This window comes from Cimex lectularius, unplaced genomic scaffold, assembly GCF_000648675.2.
Source record: "Cimex lectularius strain Harlan isolate CLEC.00 unplaced genomic scaffold, Clec_2.1 scaffold41, whole genome shotgun sequence".
NCBI lineage: Eukaryota > Metazoa > Arthropoda > Insecta > Hemiptera > Cimicidae > Cimex > Cimex lectularius.
In genome coordinates this window covers 1,193,385-1,206,151 of record NW_019393011.1, presented here as the reverse complement: position 1 = coordinate 1,206,151, position 12,767 = coordinate 1,193,385, and the positions used below count along the sequence as shown (strand labels likewise).

The 12,767-nt window shown below is 30.9% G+C and overlaps 2 protein-coding genes across 6 annotated transcripts in view; one reads left to right on the top strand and one right to left on the bottom strand.

The window, feature by feature from the left end:
- Positions 1–996: 996 nt before the first annotated feature.
- LOC106663951 (tektin-2) lies at positions 997–3,881 on the top strand. Its single transcript, XM_014389211.2, has 7 exons — positions 997–1,256; positions 1,930–2,132; positions 2,190–2,406; positions 2,461–2,675; positions 2,731–2,953; positions 3,342–3,565; positions 3,622–3,881. The coding sequence occupies exons 1-7, from the start codon at positions 1,254–1,256 to the stop codon at positions 3,824–3,826; spliced, it is 1,290 nt and encodes a 429-aa protein (XP_014244697.1). The 5' UTR covers positions 997–1,253; the 3' UTR covers positions 3,827–3,881.
- A 1,943-nt stretch (positions 3,882–5,824) lies between these two features.
- LOC106663842 (dmX-like protein 2) overlaps positions 5,825–12,767 on the bottom strand; it is a 60,166-nt gene continuing 53,223 nt past the window's right edge. For 4 of the 5 annotated variants that reach the window (XM_014388992.2, XM_014388994.2, XM_024229777.1 and 1 more), the window contains 5 exons: positions 10,177–10,237; positions 9,911–10,119; positions 9,420–9,564; positions 9,141–9,358; positions 5,825–7,954 (listed from right to left, as the gene is read on the bottom strand). In XM_014388992.2, coding sequence (XP_014244478.1) covers positions 7,751–7,954; positions 9,141–9,358; positions 9,420–9,564; positions 9,911–10,119; positions 10,177–10,237 — 837 coding nt within the window. In that variant the 3' untranslated portion in view covers positions 5,825–7,750. Of the gene's footprint in view, positions 7,955–9,140; positions 9,359–9,419; positions 9,565–9,910; positions 10,120–10,176; positions 10,238–11,310; positions 11,395–12,767 lie in introns of all 5 variants that reach the window. The other variant, XM_014388991.2, reaches the window with a different exon arrangement.

The following is a 12,767-nucleotide window of genomic DNA, read 5'->3' as shown; positions in this document are numbered from 1 at the left end:
TCATCATATTCAATCATACATTTATATAATAAATAAAAAATGCTTAAAATTGCAAAGCACAAAATGTAGACTAATAATATAAATTTATTTTATGCAGTATTTTACAGTAACATAAAAAATATTGAAGGAATAAGAGAGATGATTTTAAGCTTAGTTAATTGCAGAATTTATAATTTTTTGTTTGTTTAATGATCGCTGCTATCTGGCTCTCTAAAAATTCAATAAAATATTTATCTAAAAAAAGTATCAGTGGGAGAGATCATCCGTATCAAGACGAGTGGCCATTGGAGGATCTAAATTGTAGAAGTGGGATCATCCTCACCTGATTAAGAATAGGGCATGTGAGGCTGACGGACACTTACTTTTGGTCCAAGGCCTGTGTTTGTGACCAGCATATTGAGAAACGTTGCTCAATGGGTCCCACTTAATGAAATGGCTCCATGTAGAGAGTGTGTAGGAATGCCACCCGACATGAGAATTGTGCTTGAGCATTACAGGGACTATTTGGATCCATGATTTTTGAAGGAACTGGGTTGTTTTATTGAATTAATGTAGTAATTAATGTAGTATCTTGTGTTTATTGATATAGAATGTATTTATTAGCATGAACGTATTGTTCAAGAGGGCTGATGGTGGAATATTGAGAACCTCATAGATTCTCAATTAGATTTATTAGAGCTAAATAGGTGATGTACAAATACTGGGTACCCAATACCCTTCATGTAAGTGAATGGCATTTAAATAGAAAATAATGTATTTAAGAATAAATGAAAACGGGGCTAAAATGACCTTGCTATGGACATCATCAGACTTGGCCAGTGGAATGCATAAGACAATGTGGCCCCAGACTGCTAAAACCTGAAGCAGGTGTGCAGCTGTGTGAAGTCACAAGCTCCATTGTGTATACAGAATGAAGCTTATATACATCAATAATCAATTTTATACATTAATAAAATTTTTGTTAGAATATGGTTAATTGAAATCCTTTAAATCAGATGGAATAAATGTCAAATTCTCGACAAAATTGATAGATTTTACTTATTAATTTTTAAACAAGTTTTTGTTTAAAAATATATAAATCAAAACAAAAAAAACAAATATGTATTTTCTCTCAGCAGAGATACTTAATTAAGCATATGTTTGATCAATTTATCTCAAAAACCGTTTCCGTAGTTACTTGGGAGCTTTTGAATTAGAGGCAGAAAATCAGATAAACTGGATTAAATTTCTGTTCTGTCCAAAGAAATTGTAGTATGGTAAGAATTAACATTTATAATTTTTAGAAAGTTGAAATAGGTTCATAAATAATTTATTTGGGCTAGTCTGCAATCGAAAGTTCAAGCACCTAGTGTATCCAACGTTATAATTTTGATGAGGAACTTTTTTTTTTAAAGCTAAATTAAATTTTACTCCTTGCAGATACTTTAAAAAGCAAACGTTCAATTTTACAAATCATTTGTTGACAAATGTTTAATTTTAACATGTGGGAAAATTTCTTCATTTAAATATGTGCATAATTTTTTGACTATGGCTTTGCAAAATAAATACTTGATAATCAAATTGTTTTGATAATAAATAACTTTGAATTGATGATTTTAATTAAATATGATTAATTATTTTTCTATGAGGAAACTCAGTTTTGGTGTATGATATCTGCAAAGCATATATAAATCCATTTTATGTTAAAGCACTTATTATAACAAAATATTTACAAATTTTAGATGAAATAATTTTAAAGTTCTGTGTTACAATAGACAACAAAAGAATTTACATTATTCTACAAGAATGTTAGCCTTTTTAATATTATATGTTGATATTTATAATATATAAATGAGGGTATATTGTAATTAGGATGATTTTACTGTTAGTTCATTTTAATTGTGTGATATTACAAGTAAACAATTACTGTAAATTTCACTATTTCGTCAGCATTCTATAGTGACTTTAGAAAAACCAACGCCCAGAGTACCTTTGCCAGACTGGCATGGGAAAGTATGGGAACTTCGACAGACGTGTGATACGAGACGGAATGATGCTTTCAATCTTAGAAATGAAGCGAGGCAGCTTAGAAATGAGACGGATGCGACAACGTACTGGTCGACTTACCACAATGACAGCAGGCTTGCCGAGAGGTTTGTCTGTTTTATCCCCATTCTGTTCTAAATAATAAAACGCCGTTTGTCTACCAGAATTTTGGAAATTACAAAATGGCGTAACACCATGGAGGACCTGATCGCTTCGATTAACAGAGAGCTATTGAGTTTAAAAAATGAGAAAGCACTTACTGAAAAGGAAATCGAGTTTTTAGGATTGGGTTTTACTGTTGTAAACGAATGCTTGACTCAAAGAGATCAAAGAGGAGGAGCTGATTTGTGCACAGATGAAGCTGAACTGGAGATTAAAAAAGTAAAGATTGAAATCTTTATTATATATTTCTTCCCTTATTACATTATTTTGTAGGAACTGAGGCTCCTGGAAGCCCAAAAATTGATGATGTCACAAAAATGTATGGATTGTTGGGAACAAGTCAATCGGATGGAGGAAGTCAAAAGTAAAATCATCACAGATATATTAGAAAAAGAAGACACTCTGACTATAGATCATAGCGCACTTGGGATTGATAAAAGCGGTGCAAATATTTCATACAAGAGTGACCCAACAAGGATCCCAGATGAGTAAGTACTATTTTTTATAGCATATTACAAATCATAATTTTCTTCTTCGTTCTAGCATGGTTTCGTACAAATGCTGGCTGGAGCATTGTTTCTACTTGAAAATGTTAGCCGATAATGAGCTCATTTCGTCTCAGAATCTGAGAGAGAGTATGTACGTCCCAAGGGAAAGATCGAGGAATGATTTGAAAGCTCAAAACGATTCGACAAATTTTTCAATTAGAAAGAGGATATTTGAGACTCAACGCATTAAAAATGAACTCGACTGGCAAAGATTAAATGTAAGTTTGAAAACTTTTTTGAACTGTACTTTTTTAAAGAAATAAGAATTTTTGTATTGCCATGTACACTATTCTTTGTTCGGCATCAAAAAGTGAGCCCCTCTCATGATATTTAAATTTCATTTTAAAATTCCGACCTAATTTTTTGGTAATGTCTGCTATGCAATTAACTTGCACCTTAACTGTCTGATATTAAACTGCCTAATTTTGCAGTTTTTTAAAATCAGAAATATATAATTTAAAAAATATATATATGTACTATCAAAAATAGGCAAAATAGACTAGGTTGATTGGGTTTTGTAATGCTTGGAAAAAATAGCTGTTTTTATACTTATATTTGATGTTGATACATGTTTTATTCATACTTATTTTTCCGTATACTTTGAAGATGGTAAAGGATATGGAGAAGTTACATAAAGAGGTTGTATTGCTGGAAGATGCATTGGCAAATAAGGCTAATGCATTGAAGTTGGCTGAGACTAGACTTGAGAGAAGGCTGTTCAGGCCAAGCCAAGAGTGTTGCCGAGATGATGCAGCCATAGGACTTGAAAATGAAGTCCACACATTAAAAGAAACCAATGCTGCACTTGAAGCCATGCTAAACCAGGCAAAGTGAGTGTCAATGTTTCATATCTAGATTTTATTTATTACAACTTTCATAATTAAAGGGCTACATTCAATGCATTGGAAGACCAGTTGGTCATCATCGACCGAGAGCTACACAACAAGAATCATGCCTTACAGACCGATCTGAGGTGTCTTGATCTCAGAAATCGCCTGGTGACAGGAGACAGGGCTCCGCCCAATACCCAGACAGATAGAAATATAATTCTGACGCGAATGCAGGATGAAATACCATTGGAAACCAACTAAATAAATGTTTTGACTACTATCATTATAACTATAATAGATAAATTCATTGGCTGAATTTGATGTTTTTTTTACTATGTAATTTAATTAATTCTTCATTTACAATGATTTTTACTTTTATTGTATGTATGGAAAAATCTCCTTTTCCCAACCAAACATTTAACTTTTCAATTACAAGTCTGTTATTTTACAAGTAATTTATAATACATATTATTAACATGATGATGACGATGATGATAATAAGAAGATTAGGAAGTGGGATTTTTGATATTCCTCAAGCACTGCAGCCTTTTGATTTATTGTTCTTTTGTTTCTAGTTCCTTAGTTCTCTATCCTTTTAAGAAGTAGTAGGTCATTGACTGTCATTGCTGAAGTTTTTTTTTCATGGACTTTTGGTACCCTAGGTTTTTTCTCCGTTGAGCAGTTGCTTCGCATTCGAAGTTGATACGGGTGGCATTTTCTTCCTCATTATAAGGACCTATAAATGGGGTCATAATTGTATACACCTATATGTAGGTGTTTTCTTAGATGCAGGTGATCGGTATATTGCCCTATCGCTTCCCCGAGTTTTCCCCGTTTACCTGTAGCAATATTTGTCAGCTTTGGCGAGGGTAATTTTATCATTGTTTACTATCAGGCACCTCTGGAGTTCATCCACTTTCCCTTTTATTTTTTGTGAAACATTCTGAGATGGAGTTTGATCCAAATTGTAGGTTCTGGGCATATTTATGTAGCTTTGCAGATCCTCTTCTGACCAGTTGGTCTACTTGTTCTTATCTAGACATTTTTTGTATATCCTAACGCCTGAATTCTGTGAGTAGAACAATCCTTTACAAAAAGTGAATCGACATACCCCACTTTAATTATTTATAATAACTGTATTTGATATTTCTTTTTTAATTTTATTTTAAGAACCTTCTCATTAGCCAAAGGCAGGATTTTGATTTAGGAGTATAGCTCAGTTTTGTGTATGCAATCGCATATTCTTTTTGACTTCGTGGTGATTTTATCCAGATCATACCCCGAAATACAATGGTTCAAATTTTATTGTGCAAATTTGAAGAATAGTGCATAAATTTGCTTATTTGAAGAATAATACAAAATTAAAACATTTTTGGTTACTGAAAAACAAAAATAAATTGACAACTAAGAATGAGAGGAAAATAATTTGATTTGAATTTCTGTTAACTTGCCAGCAATGTAAACAATTTGGCCCAATATAATTCTCTTGAAATAATGTTTTAGGGCCTTATTTCCAAAATTTCTAGGTGAATTTTTTCCTTTTTCTAAATTTTTTCTGAAGTAGGCAGGTTGTGAAAAAGGTCCACACCAAAATAGTCAGGTCTCAGCCATTTTTCATATTTTCAGCCCAGTAAACGTTAAAAAAATGAGAACTTTTAAAATAGGAGAGGTTGGATATTTTTTTTCATTGCAAAACAAATTAGTAAAATTCCTGGTGATGTAGGAATTATTTTATAATAAAAATTTAAAAAAAAATCCTTAATAAAAATACGAGATTTACTGAATTGGGTCAAATTAATGAAATCTTAAATGGAAACAATAAAGCTGTTATACAGTTCATTATTATTTTCCAATTATTTTAATTGGAAAAAATAAATCTTACAAGTCCACAAGTGCTCCCATCACCTCTGTTGATGTTAAAAAAACTTTCTAAGTTTAAAAATATTTGTTGGATGATAAACACTATAATTTGACAGAAACTAATTTTGGAATTAATCTCTTAAGATTAATTATGGATTTGGTATTATATTTTAAGATATGTGCATTTTTGTATGACAGATCTAGGTTAAAAAATTAGTCAATTATTAATTGGTTAATATCTCCGACATTCATGATGCAAACCATATTTTTATTGCAAATTATATGGCAAATTTGACTGTTTTTTTAAGTTTTTATTTGAAGTTTTATTTAGTGCACAGTTAGTTTGCTACGAAAAAAGTATAAATGAAGGGCAAAGAAAAAATTTAGCACTTTTTTTCCACACAGCTTTGTAATATTAAATACATTATGATGCTCGATTTTGCATAAATGCTAACAAGAAAATAAAATTTACAACATATGGCGAAAAAAAAAAATTAAACACCTTTTTGGATAAATGTTCAACAATATAAATTACAAAGAGGACAACAGTTAAATAATAAAAATATACAAGAAAATATCTGTTTTAAAGGAATGATTGAATTTATCTAAATAATATATTGGTTATTATAAAATAACAAAATCGTAACTTTTTCTAAACCCATTTTTCACGTTATTCATTGAGATTAACAATAAAACCTTAAGTAGTCATAAATTTGTGTTTTTTACAACAAAATTTATGACAACAAAATATAATTGTTTAATGAGATTGAATAAAAAATTATATATTCATTCAGCAAATGAAATGACGACTTATTTTAGTTATTAGTAAATGAGCACAGCCTTATTGTTGATTTTTAAATTATATTTGATTTTTTTTGAGTTACATATAAATATTTATTGATTTTTTAAAAATAAACACTTAATCTAACAATTAGAAGTGCACATTTACTTATAATACTAAAATACATTATATTTTTGTATTTTATTTTTTGACATTTTTTGTTTTGTTTTAAATAACTTCATCTTAACTGCCTTTTACTTTGCAATTATAAAACTATCACAATAACAAATGACTAATTATAACTTAAAAATTAAAATGGTTAAAAAATAAATTCTTGCTTAATACTGAAAAATTGCATGGGAACAAATTCTTAACTCTTAAAAGTCTCGCATGGGATCTTAGGGGAGATAATTTAAACTGTAAGTAAACGACTAAATAATTTCTGAATAACAATTTAAAAATATTTTAAACGACCACCAAGCAAAATATATGATTGTTGTTTTATATTTTTGTATAATTAAATAGGCCATTAGTAAACAAAAAAATGTGATGTAATTTTAACCAATTTAAGGAAAATCTTAATACTTTGTGACTAATTTTAACAAGTGCCACAATTTACATCTTAGTGCATCATCTTAATATTACGATTATTTAATTAGAACTAGGACATTTTCTTAATACCTAGTTTAAAAATAGTATTATGGTATTGTCTCAATAGAATCTCAGTTAAGTTCAGGAATGATAATTGCTGGCTTATTACGGTGTCATTTCAGACCCAATTTACTGAGTTTCATCAATTGAATATTACGAGTAAACATTTAAAATTTTTATCATTTACAAACCTTCTATTCCATTTTTGTAATATCACGCCATATAATATATTTGTATAACCCATATTTCAGGCACAATTAAGAATAAATATTTTATGCATATACATATTTTCATAGTGAAACTTAAATATATTTATATGATAATTTCCATTTGTGATATATTATTCTGACCTTAGATGGCCATCTAACAAATAGCATAAAATTAAGAATATTTAAGAATTCTTATATATATATATATATATAATTAAACATAACAACTGGTAAATAATATAATCAAGGAACCTATATGACTTAAGTATCACCATTTGTTTATCCAGTGAGCTTTGAAAAACAAAAACAAAAAACACGGAAAAAATATGTACTACAAGTTTTTAATAATTTTGGTAAACAAAAAAATCAATAACAAAAATTAAAAGAGACTAGGAATAACTTCAATTCTGCACCAATACTCAGCAAATTGAATTAATTAAAAGACATTATTTTGAAAAATGTGTTTCGCCCTACACTAGTGTGCAAATTCATTTATCTAATTTTATAAGTATTTTGATAATTAAGTATTACTATTTTAAGGACATAAATGCTTTTTCTTGTAACCAAGGGCGCATGTATTAATTCCACCATAATAAAACAAACAACGTCAGTGAAAAGAAGATTGTTACGCGACCCCCCTCCCATAAAAACAAAAAAAAGTTCTAATACTCAATGACTTATAAACTAGCTTAAAACATTACTGGGGGCATGCTCTCGTGCTGGAAGCTGTCTAACTTTCATACTGCCATCTGCACCACAAGAGAAAAGGCGTGCACTCGAATCCAGGTAGATCTGGGTGACGCCTTGCCCGATCGGTTTAAAAAAGCTCGATTTAGCATGCTCTCCAGGGAAATTGTAAAGAACTTGATGTATCGTCAAACCCCAGACCTAAAAACAAAACAAGGTCAAATAAAATTTTGACTTTTTTTCCTTGAACATAATTTTAAATAAATGTTGATTACATTTTTGATAATTTAGTTAAAACATAACATTAACAAACCCACTTCCAGACATACAGAGCAAAAACAGGCTTCTGATGCACTTTTATTCCCTGTTGTTCAGCTTCCTTTCTTCCACTGCAACTTAAAATGTCTATTGAATGAGTGACCCTTTTTTATTTCCTCTAACTACTGTTATGGTAATTTAGCACTTTTCAGGGTTCCTTTTCGCTTATTTCTTTACGCGTTAATATTGCTTTTCCAAAAAGCTGTTTCCGGGCTAATGCTTTGCTGGTATGTACAGATGTTCCTGCCAACTTCGTGAGAGGCTTCTGCCTCAGTTTTCTCCATTTTTCTGAGGTGGTATCTGAATGGGCAATGGCCAGTGTAACGGCATATTATTTTACTTAATTATTACCAACTGAGAGAAAGAGGTAGATTTTTGATTTCCTGGTTGAGTAACTGTTTTGATTATTTTGAACCTGGTGATTTCATCCATTTCTTTCTACATCTATTTGTTCAGTTCCGCTTTTAGCATGCTTTGGGTTGTGCTAATTTGCAGTTCTGGTCCAAGTTGCTCCTATTTATCCTAGTCTGTCAGCCTCTTTGTGACCTTCAATCCCCTCATATCCTGGTACACACCTTAGTTACCTGATTACGATTCTATAGAAGCTGTAAATTAGACAATTCCAGTCCAGCTTTGAATTGAAGGTGGAGGAGTCTAAGGTCTTCAGTGCTGCTTAGCCTATCTGTGCCCCTTTAATTCTTTTTTTAAAAGTATTTCTTGTCCACAGAATCTATTGCATGGATTACAGCTTAGAAAATTGACGGTGGGGGCCTAGCCATTTTACTAGATCAAAATTTCGGCTTTTAACTCTTGTGCCCACTAAATGTTCCATTTTAGATCCAGTGCCATAATTTTTTAACGAACTTATTTTAAAAATAAAACCTGACCTCAGGACCAGAATCATTCTAGGTTCAAATACTGGCATTGCAATTGGAATTTTATTTGATAATAATTTGAAAAAAGTATTGTAAAGTTCTGACTTTTGTCCACCACACCCAACACATCCAACATATGTACAGGACCTTTTTTTTTTAATTTCAGACCACCACTGTATTTTTTTTATTATTACCTTGATATCTCCATCTGCTGCACCCGTAGCAAAAAATTCTTCTGCAGGATCGGCAGAAAGACATTTTATAGGTGAGTCATGAGCTGTGAATCTGTGCCTAAGTGAGCGCTGCCTCACATCTACAATGCAAACATCTCCCTTTTTCCCAGCAGATATTAGCAGTTGGTGCTGGGGAGCGAATACCAACGACGAGGCACCTTGGTCATGGCACGTGAAAGCTGTACAAAACAAAATTTTCATTAATGTTGTTCAAAAGTTGGAGAATGAATTATTTTTGACCTGTTATCAAAGCTTTTTTCTGGGGCAGCAGAGTATCCCAAAGAGCGACATTTTTACTTTCTGAGCTGTGACCAGCGGTTGCAACCATGCTACAGGATCCCAGAAAGACAAAGTCGCTTGTCACTTTATTGTGACACTGGCAGGTCTGAAATTATAAAATAAATAAAATTTAATGATTAATGCTTTTAGTATGTATGTATGTATAATTGTCGGAAGTCATATTTGGAAATTGAAAAGTGAGGAGGAGGAGCACTTTTTGACTGACTGTCAGAACACAAGAAGCAACTGGGTCAATAGCATTTGGTGTAAGTACAGTCAAATCATAAAAAAATTATAATTTTTAGTTTGTGTTTTTTGACACCCAACATCAGCATCTTAATTAATATAATATATATTATATATAATAATATATTATAATATATAATTAATATAATATATAATCTTTTTAATTAAGAAAATAAAGTTTGTAAACATTTATTTATTCAACTTACAAAAAACGGACGAGACGCTGATGAAGAGATGCCAACTTGGAAAAGGCTGAGGTTGCCATCGCCGTCAGCTACGCCGAATTTGTTCCCGTGTTGGGAGAACCTAACTCTAGTGACTTTTGCAAATGTTCCCCCTGGCCTGGGGATGGTCACAGCCTGGTTGTGACCCCATTCCCACATCTGCACAGAACCGTCTTGAGATCCCGTCAAGTCTAACAAGAAGAAAAAAAATTACAACATGCCGCCAATCCTCATGACAAATTTCATACATAGAGGTAGCAAAGGATGAGCACTCATCTTTCTAATCCCGTCTACGCGATGCTTTAAAACCTAAAATATAAAAAAACAATTGTTTATTTATTTAATAATTATATTTTAAGTATGCTTTCCATTAATTAACATACCAGATAGTTTAACATAATTATAATGTACATTTTATACACTGTAACTATAAACATGTTAAAGTATAATTAAGTAAATACCTCTTTGTTTCTAGAATCAATTAACTTACAAACATATTCACTATGGTACAGTCCAAAATATTTAGATTACAATCAAAATCTCAGGGGAAAATACACAAGTATCAACTGTAAACTAAAATACCTCCTATTTTGATATTAAGGTGTTTTACATGAAAAGCCAACAGAAATTTCAATAGCACACTACATGTGACAGCAAGATCGAATTGTGCCAATGTTCTTAGCCAACATAGTTTCCATAATACATTACGATAATTTTAATAAGATTAAGTGACTAAACAGTTTCATTCCGATTTTTATTAAATGTTGACATATGCAAAAGTTTAATAATGCCAAAGATTGCGAAGGCTTAAACAGACTTGGTTTTATAATTAGCAAAACATTCCACAGAAATCAAAGTGGCAAGCGGGAAAAAATAAACAAAATTGCATTATATTTTAATTATTTTGTTTGTAAATTGAGTGACGAGGTAGTGGATAATCAAAATATCTACTTTTGTTTGTTGTATTCTTGAAAAATTGATACAATAAATTACATAATTTTAGACGATATAATAATTTACATTATTAAACACAATAGCTTCTAATAGTAAACTGATAAGAAAAATCCATGCTTTCTCAAAAATTGGAAATGCAATAATATAAAATATACATTTGTTGAAACATGCACATGCAAACCTTTAACAAAAAAAATAAAAAATAAAAAAATAAAAAATAAAATAAAGACAAAAACTACTACACACACAACTGCAGAATATACAGAAGCTAAACGATTAAAAAAATTCTAAATAGGTAACGACTTAGAACACACTACCATGTTGAATGTAGAAAAAGTACGCTAAGTGAATCTTCTATTTTATTTACAGGATTTCAAGTAGTGTAGGTGCATTAATGAAACAATTTTATGTCAAGGTTTTATTCTCACCGCCTTCATTAAGTGCCGGCTGCGATCAATAACAAACTGACAGAAGTTTGGATCGTGCGATCCAGGAAAGTTGAGTCCCTTCATCTGATTTGCAGCAATTGGGGAAAGAAGTGAAATTTAGCAAATAAAATTTATTTAAAAAAAATAAAAAAAGGGCGGTAGCATACAAAAAATTCGCACAATAAAATGTCTTGGTTTAAAAAATTATAAACCTAGGACCAATTGACGGGAATTGCAATTTTTTAACATACATACCTAATTATGATGAGAACATTAAATAAATTAATTTTGAAAAATAAAACAGACACCAAAGTAGAATACTTCACACCATAATCAAAACAATAGGTTCGTCTTCAAGTAAAGCCTGCACTTTCATGGTGTGCTCATTGATATATTTATTTAACAGGTGATCTTACGCAGCACCTGTAAATCTATTGGTGGAGTGCTTAGTCCTTGTACTTGAAATACGTGGGTGTTTTGTCTGTAAAGCCAAGATTATGTAAGAGCTTAATGTCTATTTACACTCGAGAAAAAATACAAAACGAATACAATAAGACTGCAAATAAGATCATTTTATCATTCTATGTACATATAATTTATAAATTATCATGTATCTAGTATTTTTTGAAATGTAGATTTAGTGTTTTAAAAACTAAGTTTAATATAACAAAAAATAGGTTGTTGGCATACTATATTGGTAAAAAAGAGCAGTTGTTTAAAGTAAACAAATCCTACAATTCACTTTGACCACTTTTGCAGATGGTTAGACAATAATTTTTCACTTTTTTACATTTTGGTCATATCTATTCTCCAAAAATTTGTATAATTTTATTGTGTCAATTGTAATGAGTTTAATTCGGAGCATGAATAGATTTACATATATTACATTTGATAAATTTTAAACCTAACATGAGAGTATTACTACCCCATATCAACCCCCATGTTCCGGTGCATTTGAAAAAGCCAGAATCAAACCCAACATTTTTTTTTCAATTCTCAAGAACACAGGACCCTTACAGTGATGATTCTGACCAGCAATTGCCATAATAAAGGGCATCAAACTAAATCCTAGACAGGATATTGTTGAAGATATGGTTATGATTAGCAAGAAAAGATTAATTTTGAGAGAAAATTTCATTCAAACCATTCTGGAAAATAGAGATTTTAGTAAAAATAAAACTCCAAATTTGAAAGGATAGACATAGATTTATCCAAAATGAAACAAAAAATGGGAACTGGGGCAAAAGTATCAAATTGCTTCATAAAAAAACCATTGGGATACATTCTCTCAATCTTCTTAGCTGAGACCAACTCTGTGCTCAGGTATACGCAAAAATGGTCTTAACTGCCAAGTCTATAAAGATTAGAAAATGTTTATAACTGTCTTAAACAGAAAGACAGATGTTGAGGAAAATCACAATTTGGTGTCTCGAGGAATCAAGGTTACAAAAGTGGTG